General features: G+C 38.8%; 1 protein-coding gene across 4 annotated transcripts in view; it reads right to left on the reverse strand.

Moving 5' to 3' along the window:
* numb (NUMB endocytic adaptor protein) overlaps positions 1–19172 on the reverse strand; it is a 68381-nt gene that overhangs the window by 33095 nt on the left and 16114 nt on the right. For all 4 annotated transcript variants that reach the window (XM_084096244.1, XM_084096245.1, XM_084096242.1 and 1 more), the window contains exon 2: positions 1837–1976. In XM_084096244.1, coding sequence (XP_083952370.1) covers positions 1837–1962 — 126 coding nt within the window. In that variant the 5' untranslated portion in view covers positions 1963–1976. The remainder of the gene's footprint in view (positions 1–1836; positions 1977–19172) is intronic.

The raw sequence follows: 19172 nt of genomic DNA on the forward strand, positions 1-19172 counted from the left end.
TATTCCTTTAAGAAGGACTCCAAAATGCACCTAAACAACCAATTCACTGGATGTCATTCTCCTGAAAAGGCACCTCAAATGAACAAAAGCATAAGCCATAAAAAACACTGACTCACTGCTTTATACACACTCACACACACCCACACTGAGCTGTATGGAGTATATTTATGATCAGCAGGTGGAGAAATAAGAGCTCAGATGATGAAAGTGAAACTAGGACATGACAACAGAACACAGACACACACACACACTCCCGCCAGAGGCCACCGATTTACTGAGACCTTATGGTACAATAATAAACCAGCCTAAAAACAGAGGTGAAAAATCACATCTAAAGGGAAAATCAGTCATAATCTGGAGCCATGCACTCGTCTTTGATTTCAGTTTGCTCTCTCAGTGGGATTGTGGTTAAATGTTTAAAACTTAAATATAGATTAATCCTTATTAAAGGAGAACTCTGGTCAATTTTAACATTGAGCTCATTTTTTTGTAAATTTGGAGTGCTGTCAATACGGAGAACAACGACAAAAATCGGTGTTGCCTACACCGTGTTATCGTTGAAGTCCACAGTAGTCGATTGTCGAGTTCACGTGCGTGATCATAGTTAACTAAGCAACAGTGGATCACACACGTGAACTCGACAATCGACTACTGTGGACTTCGCCCGAAAACAGTAAGTAAATACAGGTATGAGCGCTGGCCGAATTAACATCATTTTTATTCATATCTTTCACATCTACTGCAGTCAGATTCACCCGTGTTCACTCTGAAGGAATCACTCACATGGCTGTGCACTTGTAATGACACATCAAGGACGTTAAGAGGCTAAAAGCAGGTTTAAAACTTGCCCCATTTAAGTCAACAGGGTGCAAATTTTAAAAAGAGGATAACACGGTGTAGGCAACACCGATTTTTGTCGTTGTTCTCTGTATTGACAGCACTCCAAATTTACAAAAAAATTAGCTCAATGTTAAAATTGACCGGAGTTCTCCTTTAAAGCTACAAAAGTTATTCAGTCAAGAGCAGTGAGTGATTTTCTCTTTTTCAGTTGTTGTCTGATTAACATTAATGACAGACAGACATTAACATTAAGTGACAGCAGGTTTATTAGGCTGCGGTCACTTTAAGACCTGACGCACATCACGCGCATCTGATACACATTTCCTCACAACTCTTTACGTTCATTTAACACATTTAAGACTGTGCTTGCGAGGATACTCGACAAAACATAATTTTGAGTGTTTTTGTCGTTCAAGCACTGCCTGAAGCGACTTTCTGTGCACACGAGTGTGTGTGTGTGTGTGTGTCACACAGACAGGAGATTCACAGACGTGTCTTTTGTGTCTTATCGCGCTTGAATAGTTTAAAAGCATTTACATGAATAAGAGCGTGATCATACTGTATAATGTAAAGCTAGCCAAAGAATGACAGAATAAATATTTGTAACGCATTAAACTGAAAAAAATTATCGCATGCATTAACGCATTAATATTGACAGCCCTAGTAATTTACTTATTATTTTTACAGAATGTCAAAGAATGTCTTAGAAAATGTAAAATGTTTGTACATGAAAATATTTAAAGCTAAGGTTCTTCATATGTGAGCCGTAAAGAGCACAGAAGAACACTTACTTAGAAAAATGGTGTGAAATACAGCATATTATTTTCCAAAAATAGTTCAGAGACGAGTGTTCAGACAAGCAGAACAGTAGCAGACAACAAGTGTCTCAAAGCTCTAGTAATCTCGAGCATGAACAGCATGAAAACGATTGACAGCTGCAGGTGGTTGAGCACAGGTGTGTGTGTGTGTGTGTGTGTGTGTGTGTGTGTTCATTACCTTCACAGCAAAGCTGCATTTGCCCCCGCGCACGGCCTCCTCGTCTGTCTGCCACTGGTGCGGCCGGCTGGACTCGGGCACGTAAACGTCTTTCTTTCGCCGGAAGCTCTGCCGTAGCTTATTCATCGCTCAGCCTCCTCCTGCAGACAGAGACAGACAGAGACGTTCACACAGATGACTAGTCCCACAGAGACAGACTCATATCAGCTTCACACCTGGTCCATTAATAACTAAAAATGTCTAAATGATTGGAAAAAGCATGCAAAAAATAAAAAAATAAAAAAAAAATTTTTTTTACTTGCTACAAATACAATGGTTGTCATAGTGCCAAAACTTCAGCAGTCAATACCAGTGCCAGTGAAAGTACAGTGATGACATTGACATTGATGTCATTATTAGCAATATCAATATAGATATAGATATAGTGAAGACTGGCAATGTTCCATTAAAATTTTAGCATCCACTTGGTACTGAATTGTTGTTCTGAAATGGATTTTTTTATGCCGATATCTACTAAATATTAATCATGTGTTCTGAAAACAAAAGGAGATGTGCTAGTGAGGTTTGCAGCTGCATAGGAGCAAGGAATTTTAAACTGCTATGCCTTCGTATCACACACATAATATTTCTCTCTCGCTAACACCAAAATTAAACAAGATCTGTGCGGTGTCAACAGTGAATGCACCAGCACACACACGCGCACACACACACACACGCAGTGATGAGTCACATCAGAGCCAGACAGCAGACAGACTCACACAGAAGACTCTACGCCACTGAAACTTCTACAAAGAGCAACAGAGAAACAGGGAGAAGCTTCATTTCCCTGTACAGTCCACAGAAGATCAGATTTCAACAGCATAACGTGACACTCATTTGAATGAGCTAGAGGAGCACACACTCACACACTCACACACACGTACAGGCAGTAAGTAACAGCTTGTCTTGCAAGGAGGAAAACACAATAGCACATTAGCATAAGACACCAGTGCCAAGCCCTGCTTGCCTGTGATGTGTGAGCAATAGAAACAAACACCACACACACACACACACACACACAGGTTCCCAACTGAAAGTGTTATTCCTGATTATGTGTATGTGTATGTGTGTGTATGTATATAGTTAGTTAGTTAGTAGGTTTAACTTTCTTTTTCCCCAAGGAAGTTAAGCAATTTAGGAGCACATTAGAAAAACTTTAGAATGAAAATGTATCAAATAATGGATGCAAAATTAAATTTATTTGAATAAAAATAAAAATGTATAGTAATTAAATGTATTATTTAAACATTTCTGCTTCAAACTGTATTTAAATATTATGTAAATATGTATTGGCCTTCTTTAAACTGTGAGTGTGTGCAAATATATGCATGTAATAAAGATTGTTGTGCTGATACTAGTAAAAATCTATTGAATAATTCAAATTATGTTTAGTCTTTCCTTCCTGTGATAACAAAGCAATACGGTTTACTGTGTAACCAAAACACCAACTACTACCAGGACAAAAATGCCTACGGCAAAACTTTTATTATAAACAAGCCTGATTAAATACACCAGGACTCTTATTTTGTAATGTCTATACTTTACTACTTCCAGCTGCTCATTTGAAAAGATGAGCGAGATAAAATATGCACTCTTACACACAATATAATGTAAACACCATGAAGTTGTAATGAGTCATCAACAGAATATAATAATCAATCGTTTGGCATAAATAGGCTACGCAATATTCATTGATGCTGACCTTCTCTGAAACCGTGAGCCGGTAAAGACAACGTTACAAAGTGTTACAAAATGTTTTACCCCAAATAAATGCTGACACATTTATTCATCAAATAATTAGGTTTCCACAAAAATATGAAGCATCACAACTGTTTTCAATGTTGATACTGATCAGAAATGTTTCTTGAGCAGCAAATCATCATATTAGAGTGATTTCTGAAGGATCATGTGACACTGAAGACTGGAGTAATGATGCTGAAAATGCAGCTTTGATCACAGGAATAAATTACAGTTTACAACACACTAGAAAACAGTTATAGTAAATTCTAATAATATAAATCAAAATATTACTATTTTACTGTATTTTTGATCAAATAAATGCAGCCTAGGTGAGCAGAAGAGACTTATTTCAAAAGACACACACAAAAGAAATCTTACTGACCGTAAACTTTTGAACGCTAGTGTGTTTAGAGACACTTTTGAGTGAAAAAAAGAAGACGCTTTTTAGCAGAGGCTCCTGAAAGGTGCATCTTATTGGTCACTGAGTTGTCACTGGATAAAGAAAATCCTTTTGTCCTTGGACAAATAATCTTTCCCAATGGGAAAATACAGAGTAGCAGAAGAAAACGGAAAAATGTTAATAAGCAGAAGAGATTAGTGTGTGTGTGTGTGTGTGTCATCAAACAGCCAGGCCAGTGCCAATGAGTTCATCCACTTTCAGAGGACAGAAGCTGTGAGAACACCAGAAGAAAGCAGTGCAGAGGAGGAGAGGGAGAGAGAATCCTGCGTAACGCTTCGACTTCAGCAGCTTTTCTCTGCTCGTCTGTATGTGGGTCAGATGGTTTGTGCAATGCAGGCCGCGGGCAAAGCTCTGTCACTGCAGAAGAAAGCAGACATGATGAAAAACACCACTCCGCAGATCTCTGTCACTCCTCATCACACTGACATCCCTCTCCCTCGTGATCTCAGAGCGTTCTGTTCCCGTGTTAAGCTCCATTCACAACCACAGTGATTCTATCTGTGGAGGTCACAAGGTCACCGTACTGTTAGTCATGGTCAATTCCTGTTGCTATTGGTGGGCTGGGTAATGAAAACTTGACCTCAAATGGGCTGTCCTGCCAGTACAAGTCAATCGAACTAGATAAGCAGTTTTCTTGTTGCTAGAAAGGATTCTGCAGGGGAAAGCAGCAGCAGTAATGCACAATGAGTCAGAAATAGAGGTTTGGAATGAAATGGATGGAAAAAAAAAATGAGATCAATGAATAAATCAAACGCCTTCAGAATGCTGACCGTTTCTGATACGGTTTTCCATGCATTATATAAGGGATAATGTGCAGTCAGTCAGCACAATGGTAATGAATGGCTAGCTTTACATTATCCCTGTATGTAGGCAGAGACAAATCGTATAAAACAGGACAATCTGTTTCAATCCATTTTTGTGTGTGTGTGTGTGTGTGTGTGGGGTATGCTTTTGAATGCCACTTCGTGATCACGTGTACGCCGTGTATAGGGAGCGACCGCACATTTAACAAGATAAGATATTTGTCAGGATCTGTTGCACATCAAATCCTCCGCCATCAGTCATGGCTCCTTCCTCTCATCGCCTGACTCTGCAGCTCGTGCTGTATGGACGCAGCGGTGGGCAAGTGATGTAGTGGGTGTACGGCCGGACACTGAGTAACACCGGTAACACCGACTACTAGGGATGTGACGGTGAGGACATTTTCCCACCGGTTAATCGACGTGTGACAGCACCGGTAATACCGATATCACTGGGGAAGGGGCGATGATTCGAAAGAGAAAGTAAAATGCGCACAGCCATTCATAACGGTGCGGAGCAGAGCGAGTGTTTTCTATCAATTCTTTATGAAAGTTGAGCTTCCATAGGAATGAACTAAAAACGCTCCACGCCAGTGCACACGCACCGTTATGAATGTCCTTGCAGCGAATTAGCGCCAATTCGGGGACGGCAATTGATTACATGGTGGGTTCATTATTATTCTTAATGAAAAACACAACTAATAATTTGTAGGTTCCCTATAAGCACTGGGTTTAAATCCAAAATATTGCAAAATAGGCACTTTTACATTTCGCATTGAAACCAAATTTTCCGCCATCGTCTCGTCAGTCAGCTCCTCACTCTGGAGATAAATGAGATTCAGATTCAGCAGACAAGTTCAGTTCTTAACTTTAACTTAACTTTTTCTTTCATTGGCTTTCTCGTAGTAATAACATGCACTTACATGATGAGAAGAAACCTTAAAGTGGCCTTAAAAACCTTAAAAAGGTTTTGACATGTAAGAGGTCATCATATTATAAGAATATCCTGAAAGTTTCAGAACTGAAAACTTCCTTGTTAGTCCAAAATCAGCTTTTAATGTTACCAGGCCCAGCGAACGACTCGTTCTGGAACGTGCCTCTTTATGACGTCATAGATGGGTGAAAGACCGGCTCTGCAGAAGAAGATCAACGTAGGCCCCGCCCACTGGCGTTAGTGAGATGAGGAAGAGAGAAGAGCACATGGTCACTCACTGGACGAAAAATAACATTACCTTCTTTCTCACAGCCAATCACAGCAGAGGGCGTTTACACTGAAGTCTCACAGCCAATCACAGCAGAGGGCGTTTACACTGAAGTCTCACAGCCAATCACAGCAGAGGGCGTTTACACTGAAGTCTCACAGCCAATCACAGCAGTGGGCGTTTACACTGAAGTCTCACAGCCAATCACAGCAGAGGGCGTTCACACTGAAGTCTCACAGCCAATCACAGCAGTGGGCGTTTACACTGAAGTCTCACAGCCAATCACAGCAGTGGGCGTTTACACTGAAGTCTCACAGCCAATCACAGCAGAGGGCGTTCACACTGAAGTCTCACACGGACACGCCCCTTCAAACAGAGCGTTCAAATCAGAGGCTAAAATCAGGGAAGGAAAAATGCCTTTTATTTCTAAATGAATAATTTTTGAAGTAAAAATCATACTAACATTATAAGTGCACCCATGGAAAACAAATGCAGTTCATGACCCCTTTAAACGCTTAAAAACCTGATATAGGCTACAGCTGTTTTCTCCTGTTTTTCATTAGATAGGGAGATAGGGTTATTTATTGTATTTAGTTTATTTTCTTTTGATAGGGAATTTATATTTTCTGTTAGGAGTTAGTTGGTGTTTGTTTGTTGTTTTGGCCTTAATTTGTGTTAAAATGATTTTGTTAAATCTACAATCGTGGTTTGATGCTGCACGATCACCAAACAGCAAAGTCCAGTCTGATTGAGATGATCATTTGCTTCTTTCTCTGTTGCTGGTTTGAGTGGCACACACCCATTAGACAAAAGACAAAACAGTTTTGCATAATAAAATTGTGCGCCTTGACTTCATTCATTTGTGCTCGACAATCATTATACACTAAATCACTAAATGAAAACACTCTGCTTGTATCATACATTTATTTTTAGAAATTATTAATTCTATATTTTAGAAAACTAAATAATATTTTGCCATACTTATCTAGACCTTTTCCAAACTGCATAGGAACCCAGCAAACTTTGACTGAACTTTATTAGGCTAGTAGTTTAAACAAAATTGGAAACAAGAATTGTGAAATCTCACTGGTATCTAAAATTGTGGTGTCATAATTAGCTAATTCAATGGAATACAAGGTTACATGACTCAAGCCCATTGATAACAATAACTCTACATATCATAATTGGATGATGACTGAAGCTCCTTCACTCTCTTGATCATGACATACATCCGGTCGCTTTGCCCTGCGAGTGGCTGTCAGTGTGAACAGGCTTTACACCATTTACTTCCTTCATGATTCTCTTGTCTGTGTCTTTCTGTCTCTCTGAGGAGTGTGTGGGAGAGTGAGACTGGTGTCAAGGGGGTGAAATAAAAGCGAATGCGAGTGTGTGTGAAAAGCAGTAGAGAGTGAGTCTATGGGAAACAGAAACACACGGTAAACCGAGTCATGTGAGCAGGCTTAGCTGCACAGCAGACACTTTCACACATTTCATGTTTAACTGCCGTTAAATTGATGGATTCGTTTAAAAAGCCACATCTGTTACTCACAAGCAAGTGTTTTGCTGCTAACTACACATGGCAAAGTTTCTGGATTAACAACCGTATTTAAATGCGCGATTGAATCCGATCGACAGTGTTAACTAGCAATGGACGGAACAAAACAGTCTGATACTGTATGGCAAATGATCTGTGCATTAAGACTAGGAGTGTAAATGCAAAATAAGAGATCTGCCACTTTTTCCCCCAAGTAATGAGTAACTTTGTTGTTCATTTTATCACTAACTTTTCAAATCAGTCACTCAGTGCTTTTTACATAGAAATTAAGAGATTTTTAAATATAAAAAATTTCTTAGTAGGGTTGTGTGATATCGTCTATGATAATATCGTGATTGTTGTTTTAATGATGTGACTGACATTATCCAGTATGTCCTTCACTCTACAAATCACACCTGAGAGTTGCACACATACACTACATGATATAGTCTATAGACTAGTGCACTAGCGCATTTAGAGAGCACGCTTTCACTGCGTGAGTTACTCTAATAAAATGCATTTCGAATGCCCCCAATATTCGAGATAATATACCTCGAAATACCTCTGTATGTCTTTTATAATTGTATTATTTAATATACAATTATACAATTAGAATTAGTTATACTAATATTATAGATAATCAATATCACATGAAGAGTGCCTGTTTTTTTCTCCAAATATCAGCATGATTTCAAATGTGATGTTGATTTTACAACAGTTCAATAAACAAGAAGTTAATATTAAGTGACTTACATTTTAGACACAATATTGCCTGTTTTTTCTCTACTTCGCCAACAGAAACAGTTTCAAACAAAAGCCACAGGACTGTTTTGAGTCTCTCAGCAACACATGATGGTGTTTTGTTACAGAATGAATGAATCGTTTGAATGAATGATTCAATGACTCACTTATTAAGACAGTCAAATCCTTCATTCACGAATGAATCAGCCGTTTGAATGAATCGGTTTTAATTTAACATTTAAAGTAGCTTTTCATTTTTTAAATAATTTCAAAATATCAATATTCAACGTTTTATGTTTAAAACATCAAATCATTATTTCTGCATTTGTAACGGCAGGTTAAATGCATTGATGTCCCTCTGAGCTGCATTAAACAGTCTGTGTAAAAGCATCTAAATGCCACTTCACATGCAGCGTCTGTGTTTCCTCTGCACTGCAAAGAGGAGTTTTGTACTGATTTAATTTGATTGGTAACAGCCCTATTGTGTCGTCTTATATTGTGTCTTATTATTTTAATAGAATTTATTGATTACATGTAAGAATGACACAAAATGTGATGCATACATTTAATTAGGTTTAAAAATGGCTTTACAAAAGGTAAAAATGCCCATAAAAGGTAAAAAAAATCCATTTAAAAAATAAAAAAAATACCACACAGAATATAAAGAATATCAAAAAATGTCATCTGTCCACAGCAGTCGTGAACCTGCAAAGGTTTAAACCACAATAAATTCAATACTGTCTAATTATCGTCATCGATAAAATCCCAGAAAATATGGAAATACATTTTTTTGCCAATATCGCACAACCCTAGTTCTAAGCACTTTGTTTTATGATCTGTCCTGACAATGCTTATTTTTTTATTTCATGAATAAATAGGATAAGTTAATATTACACACTATTTATTTGCATTTATTTTGGATTTACTGTCAGTACTGGGCTCGCAGGGTCACATGGGTAAAGTACTGTGTGTGTGTGGATGACCGTGTTCGTACGCCGCCACCGAAGACCATTTTTGACCCAGGAAAAACCCTTTAGGGTAAAGTTGGGATAAAAATACACAGCACAGCTTATTTGAACTGAATTCACACTGAGTATTGTACATAGGGCTACGAGTAAATGTTAAGTAAGGAATAACTGTATCTTCTCAACGTTAAGATCGGCTTTAATTCTTTGACTGAAGACTTCCTCAGTGTCCTAATCTACGGCTCGCTCAGACTTTGTTTGGCAGTTACGGCTTTTCTCGCACTTTCTGGTAGTTTCAGCTCCTTAAATATTTCAGCCAAAAACTAAAATCCTGTCATTACTAGGGGTGTGACGAGATCTCGCGAGACTAAAATGTGATTTTTCAGAGTGAAAAGCTGTCTCGCGATTTTGCCATGGCGGAGCGTGAGGGTGAAATTAACAGAATATGTTTGAACATTACATTCCACTGTCGTTTTGTAGCCTATGTGCGATCACAAAAGTGAAAGTAAAACACGTGCAATAAAAATTATGCTGCATAAAATACCGTCTCCCAATACCAAACACATCTCTGGACTGTGTAGTTGTGGCTCTGGTCTCTGTTTTGGTCTCTGTTTGCACTTATGACTATAAGAAAAAACTGTTATTTATTTTTGTTATTTATACTTTTTTATTTCTATGTTTAATTTGTGGAAAGGAGTTGAATTAGGAGGTCACACACAGCCTCAATCAGAAGTTCTGGAAGCTCATAAATCATGTAGAGTAAGATCTGAAGAGACTCGAAATCATATTGGAGAAAAGCCAGTCAGTTGAGTTTGTGGCAAAACCTTTTACAGTGCTTGTATATTGTTGTCTTTCAATGCATTTGATAATTCATACTCATAAAGTAGAACTGAATTGACATTCATTACAAGATTATTAGTTAAAACATTTCAAAATGCACCTGCAGACTATTTTTCCAGTGATTCATTTTGTCATTGAGGATTTCTGTTAAATATTATTGTGCAAAAATCTTGTCTTGTCTTGTTCTCGTGAACCCAATCTCGTGTCTCGTTTCGTCAGATAAGTGTCTCGTCACACCCCAGTCATTACCGATGTGTTACTCACCACTCCTGCAGCTCTAAAGCAAAATTGCCACTCTTTTTCTGAGGGACACAAAAGGAGGATGACATTTTTTTCAAGGTCGAAGTGTTCCTAACTATAGCACTACGATTTCTGCAATGTGGAAAACACAGCTTCACAGAATCTTACCATAAAAATGGAGTTTACTGTAAATTTTGGCTTAATAAATCAGAAGTAGGGCTGTACAAGTAATTCACATCGCTAAAGCTGCATTAGCCTAATGCTTATTTATTGATTTTAAACGATTCTCATTTTGATGAACCAATATTGATAATTGAAATCCAGGAATAGATATCCTCTTCTATGCTGTTTTCAGTTGACGAATGAACAAATCTTTACTAAACAGTCCGTGATTGAATGAGCACTGATTCAGAGGGGCTTGTCTCTGTGTGTGTGTGTGTGTTAATGAGGTCATTAGTGCACTAGAAGAGCATTAGTTGAGCGCTTGCCAGACACAAGCCTCTCACTGCCTCAGTCACGCGGCTCAGAGACGAGACATGAAAGCAGGAGGAGCGAGAGCGAGAGGAGACGGGCTGAAGAGAGGAACGAGCCGATTAGCGGCGCTGGGCTGAGAGAGAAGCTATTTAAATCATCTCTCCAGGAACGGAAAACACTTATTAATTCCTACAAATAGAACCTGGAGAGGAAGACAAAAGACCTACAGAGAGAGAGAGAGAGAGAGGAGAGAGAGAGAGAGAGAGAGAGAGAGAGAGAGAGAGAGAGAGAGAGAGAGAGAGAGAGAGAGAGAGAGAGAGAGAGAGAGAGAGAGAGAGAGAGAGAGAGAGAGAGAGAGAGAGAGAGAGAGAGAGAGAGAGAGGAGAGAGAGAGAGAGAGAGAGAGAGAGAGAGAGAGAGAGAGAGAATACATCTTATGAATGAAAACTAAAATATGCATTTAAGCCAGTAAAAGGAAGAAGCAATTTCAGGCATCACAGACATCAATTTCAGCGATCTTGCGTATTATGAATGAACGTCTCGTTTTAAAATCTTCCCGGTCTACTGACATTTGTTAAGACATCTGCTTTAAACATTACAATCCTCATGATAACTTTCATTAACTTTACATTAAGTAAATCCACTTCAAAAGCGAATTACTCCTGGACAGCAACGCCATAGAAATATACAGAGCGACCGCAAAAACGGAAGTTAAAAAAGACGATATTCTAAAGATGGCGACGCCCTCGTTTCTCTGGCGCATAAGGTCTATATTAAGTACATGTAACTACGTCACCTTAAAATAAAGTGTTACCCACAGTTTTTCTTCCATGTTTTAATCTTAACAGTAAACCTCTGTAGTGCATCACTTTGTTTGCAAAAAAAAAAAAAAAAAAAGTACACCACTTTTGATATTATAGGCCTAATAAATTTGTAAAGTTTTAAAGTAATCTTAAAATTAAAGTGCTACAAAATACTCCAATGCAAACTAAAACGTAAAGTATCTTTTGATTTAAAAAAAAACTATATTATATATATATATATATATATATATATATATATATATATATATATATATATATATATATATATATATATATAGAATATTATATATAACTGAATGCCATCCGCTGAAAAAAATACAATGTAATGAGGTAGTGATGCTTATATTGCTGCATAACGCCTACTGAAGTGAGTCAACGATATTGTGCAACAGGAAGCAGTGAAACAGGAAGTGAAAGGGGCCAGGAAGGAAGGGAACCCTCTTCTGGATCTAGAGTTGTGGAAGTGCTGGTCCGACTCTGTCCCAGCCTTGACAAACAGCCAGTTTTAGAAACCCTGACCGAAACACCCGATTACAGCCAAGCAAAGCACATCTACTGAAACACAGAGAGCGTATCACAGAGGAGCGGCCAACACAAGCGGCGTCACAGTATGATAACCTTCACTAGAAATATCACAAAACACAAATAACACAAGGAATTTCAATTCAAACACACAGAGCCCAAATGTCCTCCACTCAAATGATAACTGGTAATATTTGATCAGATTTTTCCAACATTCACTTCTCATAACATTCACATCACACAGAATGTCATGGACAAGATTTAGCACAACATTTAGGCCTATCCATCAAAATCTGAACTAACTGACAACTCTGTTGTTGTTAACTGAGTGAAGAGCATGTGTGTTGCACACAGACCACAAAACTGATGAGATCGCTTCTGGTGTCAGATGGTTACATCTGATGACACACTGCTCATTTCACCGTCTCTTTGAGCTACCAAAACCACATAAAACACACACACTTGTATGTGTTGTTTACGGGGACTTTCCATAGGCGTAATGGTTTTTATAGTGTATAAAATGTATTTTCTGTCCCCTTAAACCATATATGCCAGAAAACACACACACACACACACACACACACACTCACACTCTCAAGAAAAGTGTATGTGAAGAGTGGCTCTCGCATTGTATGACGTGACACAACTACTCGCCCGGTGCTGTTCTGTTCACATGGCACAGGTTTAACAAACTTGCTCTCAAAATGCAGGTGTGAATCCATAAATTTGAAGTGTCCAAAACATTTAAAGAGGCTGTCACTATTATTTATAACCAATTGTTTTCTATGGGAAACAGAGAGTTTTTAAAACGGCGGCAGCGTGACAAGGCGTTGATTTGGGTAACTTTGGGTAAAACGTGATCACTCACCACTGTCACTTTTTCCCTGGCTGTCCAATCACAGTGCAGGAGGGGCGGGACTAACACCACAGTGACCAACCACCACATTCTGCTGCTTGTACCACGGTAACAACAAACATTTAAATAAATAAATAAATAAATAAATATTTTTTTATTTTATTTATTTATTTATTTTTGACAAGAGCCAGAGCAAATACTTTACATTGTATCAGCATTTTTATATAGAAACAATAAAGAAACAAACCATTTGTGAAATGAGATGCTAGTAACACTTGCTCCGTGTGCATCATAGCAAGCGTCTCGTAGGCATTTTCAGCTGGCTAAAAACGTTTAGGTGGAGACGTGGCCTTAGGGTTAGTTAGTTTACATCAGAGGTGTTCAGCATATATGTGCCCTCGAGGCTCCAGAGGGTGTGACAGATTACACACATTACATTATATAGTCTAGGGGTGTAACCGTTCAAATTACTCATGGTTTGGTTTGTATCGCGGTTTTAGGGTCATGGTTCGGTATGTGCCTGGCTATGTTCAGGGAAAAAAGGACTACTGTCAAATACATTCATAACGGTGCGTGTCCACTGGCGAGGAGCAAAGAGAGCGTTTTCAGTTCATTCAAGTTGAGCTTCCATAGAAATGAATTGAAACGTTCGCTCTTCTCTGCGCCAGTGGACTCGCACCGTAAGGAGAACGGTACGGCTCTTTACAGACAATCGTTATTACACCATTAAAATTGTTGCAACTACAAAGCACTATAATAACAAACCAATGTTTGTTTTATTTACTCTGATATATGCATTTTATTCTCATCTCACACATTGTGAATTTGCATTCAGATTTGTATGGCACTATTTAAATTTCCAATGAAAATGTGGTTACATCTTCATTAATCGGGATGCATTTGAAAACAATGTTTTAATTTCTAAATGCACTCGGCCTATACCAGCATTTTCAAGCGTTTCTGGTCAACACTGAAACATCAGAAAATGCTCAAATTACTGTGCATGCAAAACATAACAAAAGCTCACTGAGAGATCAGACATAATAAAGTTCTTGTGCCATTTTTCTGGCACAATCATTAGCAAAATATCTCACTCACTGGCACATCCAGGTTGCTCTTGAGCAATTGAGAGAAAATATTGTGTCATCTTTGCAGAAATGTAATATATTCTAATAATAGGATTCACTCTCTCTCTCTCTGCACCCACTGTATAAACACATTGGTAGATGTAAACAATGCTTGAATAAACTTTAAATTTATTCAATTGGGAGAGCATCAAAAAGCTGTGGACATCAGGCCAAAACATGGAGAAAAAGATGCATGCGTAAACATATCCAGATTAACGTAGATGAAGCTTGAAACTGTCAAAAGTAACACAGACCACCAGATAAATATTGTCAGTCATGACCAAAGTCTTCTCAAGATCTACATCACACAGTCTGACATACAACACTGTTGATGTTGCACAGTCTGGCTCTGCCTTTACTCACTGAGGTAATAATACACACAATAATCTGATCATCTATACTTGTCTAAAAGAGAATGATTCCTGGAGTTCAGTCATTTCAGCCTTTTCACCCTGAAAAACATCATATTCCAGAGAAAGAAAAGGAGCAAGTGAAAGAACATTCCTCTAATGACAAATGCAAAGAAACTGAGTGACATTTGAGTAGCATTTGCTCAGTGAAAAGATCATGCAGTTACACAAAAGAGCATGCTAGAATCACACATGGACATCACACACACTGTCTAATGCTGTCAGTCATTGAGGCTGGGTATTTACACAGTCCCTTTCAAGGATAATTCTGTTCACTTGGCAGCCATATTTGCAAAGCCTCACGGCAGCTTTCAGGCATCCAAGACCAAGTCCTATCTCTGCTTATGGGGGAATCATGAAATCTCAGATTGTGTCTGGCCGAACTCATTTCAAAAAACATATTTCATATCAGTGGAGATGCACCGACTGACCGGCCAGGGATCGGAATCGGCTGATTTTCCTCGTGATCGACCGTGTCACGTCTTACCGATTCTGAGCCGGTCCGTTTAGTTGACCTCCTCTCACGCTAACTCGTCTCAATTATTGCGCATAATTTGACTAATTCCCATGAAAACCATGATATAATTCTTTTGTAACATTAGACTTGTCTTTACTGTCACTTTTTATCAATTTATTGTGTCCTTGCTAAATTTATTTATTTCTTAAAAAAAAAAAAAAAAATCTCACTGACCTCAAACCTTTGAACAGTATGAACTTACTGGAAACAAACTTACAATGTTTACTTTAGTAATAGTATGAGTATTAGTATTAGTTTTTGCTGTGCGATTTTTTTCTCAGAAGAATAAGGATGCAGGACATTCATGCTCCAAGCAAACAATGCACTTAATAAGTGATGCATTGGAGCGGCCTACCTCAAGTATTTTTATGATGGAAAGAGTACACTGAACTTTATCCCAAACAGTTTCTGAATGCCGTCAGGAAAGACGTTCATGAAGAGAGGCAGAAAGAAGGAAACAGGAAGAGGGACATTTGGGATAGAAAGCAGACAGACAGCCTGTAGCAATCTCAGGATAATGGATAAAGCTAATGGAGTCTGAGTTAGTACACAAGCACACTCATTCATGCACACTTCCCTGGAAGAGAGACGTATCTCCGACACAGTCTGCTGTCAGAAAGACACAAGTCACAGAAATGAAACTGCCACACCAACTAGTGTACAAGTTTATTTCCAACAAAGGTCAACCATGTACAACAACCAGAGCTGACCCCAAGCAGATTTTAAAGGGCTAGATTTCACGTAACCACCCTCCATCCCTCAATGTAAACCACACCTACACTGACACCTTATTGTAAAGTTTTACCAAATTGTCTTGGTATATGTTTCAAGATATAAATATGAAGATATTAGTTGCCCCCTAAAAACATTCAACACTTTAATATCAAATAAACAAACACAAAACTAAAGTAAAAGCGTCAGCCCCTCATGGACGACTGCCACACACACATAAACAAAACATAATGTAAAATAGTCCAGGCCTGGTCCTCTCTTATCCTTCACTGTTGTCGTCATTCACAGTCATCCTTCTACCAACAGTAAGTTGGTATGAGCCACCACAGTCATTTAAATATACACAAAACAACACAAAGTGAAAATAAAGTGGTATTTTGGGGTTAAGGAAACTAGATAATAACATGAAATTAATGTTATAATGACACTGGCATGTAGCGTGACAGCATCTCATCTGACCGTAAAGGGGTGGGCGATATGACAGACTGCACTGAGAAACAGTTTTTTAAGCTGTTTCATACCTAAATACCATGATCTGCTCTCTCTGGGTCAGCGGCAGTGACTGTGCGAGATTTGAATGTTTGCTGTGATCGCACTTGTCAAAGGTTTCATAGACAGACGAATCGTTGTCATTTAGGAATGAGATCGTGTGGGTGTTTGAATCGAGATCACGATCTTTTACCGATTAATCATGCAGATTTATTAGAGACAATTTCCGAATAAGCATTCTCAAAAAAAAAATGCTTTGGTGGATCCCTATTCCTTCAGGGAGATACGTGGAAAATAAATTAATCACTGCTAAAGTATGCACAATGACCCAGTTTCCTCATTCTCAAACTTTAAAAAGAATAATAACTCAGGAATCAGCTTTCCACAGTCACAGCTTAAACACACACAAACACTCAAGTGTCAACTGAGGCATTAAAAGTTCAAAAGGTTTTGGGTTTTATCAGATGATGGAATCTTGATGATAGTATCTCACATGACTCTGGGGCAACAGCTGAGATTTGATATGACTGAATCACATCGCTGCCATGACACACACCCGCCTCCTCTCATTCACTCCGGTTAAATAGCGTTGGTGTGACCGGGTCTGAATATCGGCACGGGACTGCGCATAATTCTACTCATTCCCACAGATTTCGAGCTCACATCCGAAGCGCACACACATAATAAGGCCGCCTCTGACATACAAGTGTACTCTGGGGGCGGGGTTTATGTAAATTCTAGGGTTGGTGATGTCACTAACCCTGGAGGAATGTCGTGTAGTCCCTACCAGCTGTTTGTTGGAGTCCTTAAAAAGGAATTTCTTTAAAAGCAAATATCTCCCTTTGCTTTGAACTTTGAGCAATGTAACTTTGCAGATGTTGTTTATGCTCAAACAGCAACACTACACACTAACTAAAGTTAGAAAAGTGAAATCATAGTCAACCCCCCCTTTAAACATTATGATTCCATGTGGTGACAGTGTAAAAAAGTAAATGCTTTTAAGTGGCACCAATAAAAATTCCTCCTCTTAAATAACTTCAGATGAATTTCCCTTTTTGTGATGCCACTCACTTACATGCAGCATTTAAAACCTCATTAGAACATTAAAAACCTCAAACGCAATTAAAGTCCATTATATATATATAGGCATAATACCCAATACCTTCCCTCACTTCTCTGCACAGTAAAAGCGGCACCAGACTCTCGTATGAAGGTAGAAAGTGGGCACACGCTTGTTCAAAGATATCAACAGATATCAACCTTAATAGTAACATACCAGCCCCACGTCTCCTATTAAAACATCAGAGAAGGACGAGGCCGGACGCCTGGCCCATCACACAGAGGTTATGTCGATTCTCTTCGGACAGCTCAAGCAGGTCTTGTCAGAGTAAACTGCAGGTTTGTTAAATGCCCTACTGAAACCAGAGCCTCTGATGGCTGTGTACTCATGCTTTATTCAGGCTCTGGCAGTCCAGCAACAAGTACATCTGAAACCTGTGACTAAAATCACATAAACAATCCATCCCGACTGAAACCAGCAAGCCATTCTTACTCCTGCACCTAATCCTGTCAAAAGACCATTCAGCAGAATGAAAAGCCTAATATTATTATTGCACATGAGTGAATGTCACAAAAACGGTTAGGAACATAATCATATTTCACAAAACAAATTTAAGGAAATAAAGCATATATTTGTACCATTAGGATGTAAAAAAAAAAAAAATATATATTTTTAAAAAAATCGATATTTTTGGGGGAAATGTGCTTAACTGTCATAATGCAAAATAATTGTAGGGCCCAAAAATATATATCTGAACATATACTGTAAATGATTAGACATGCTTTTTGATTATGAAACTTTAATTAAACCATTAAAATGGAATCCAGAAATGTTTTAAATAAAAACAGAATTTTGGAAAAAATAAAAATGGATTTCATAGGGCCCTTAAAATTCCATTTTTGTTAAACTTTTAATAATGTTTGCTCATGCATGTCCAGCTTTCAATTCACTTGCATATTGAAGCAAGTGAATTGAAACTTGCATACACTTGCATATTTTTTGCACTATGCAGTTTATAAGGCTTTCTAGACTTTCTCCAGTCTGGATCTAATTCAATGTGCAAGTTAGCAGTTCCTTTGTTTGTCTAAAATTGTATTTAACCATTTAAACGGAGAGCAGAACAATTAAAACAGGGGGAAAAAATGGAATATGGGAAAAAATAAAACAGATTTCATAGTGCCCTAACAACGTCATGCTTGCCGTAAACAATAATTGTTTGTAAAAGCTTTCTTCAGTTCCACAAGGGCTTAGTGCATGAATCAAACCCAACCAAATCAGATACGAACTGCTCTGGTGCTCTGTGTGGAAGAACAGGTAACAGGAGCCGATGTGACTCACAGCGTGCTGGATCTAACCAGAGCAGGGAATTTCGTCACATCCCGTTCCTGCCCGACCAGTCCGTCCACTTGAGGAGGCCAAGAGAGGCCTGTAGCGTTTAACATTCTCCACCTGAGTGACACCTGAAGCGACCAATCCGTCCAGCTCTCTCCCTCTCGCCCCACAGCTTCAACTGAACAAACTCAAAGAACTCATTGTGTGTCGTCCAAGACAATGGAGACTGTATTGCATGAGAAGCCTCAGAGAGATCGGCGTTCTACGGACCAGTGCGTGCGGTGGAGCAAAAGAAGTCCGGCTAATGGAAAATTACCCCGTGGCACCGACCGCAGAGGTGCTTTGATTGCTTTGAAGCGAAGAGCAGCTCCATCAGCGCACGGGCCGGGACCCCGCTGTGAATGAAGCTCAGATCAGTCTCAGACGCCGGTGG

This window comes from Abramis brama (assembly GCF_963993115.1).
Source record: "Abramis brama genome assembly, chromosome: 21".
Taxonomy (NCBI): Eukaryota; Metazoa; Chordata; class Actinopteri; order Cypriniformes; family Leuciscidae; genus Abramis; species Abramis brama.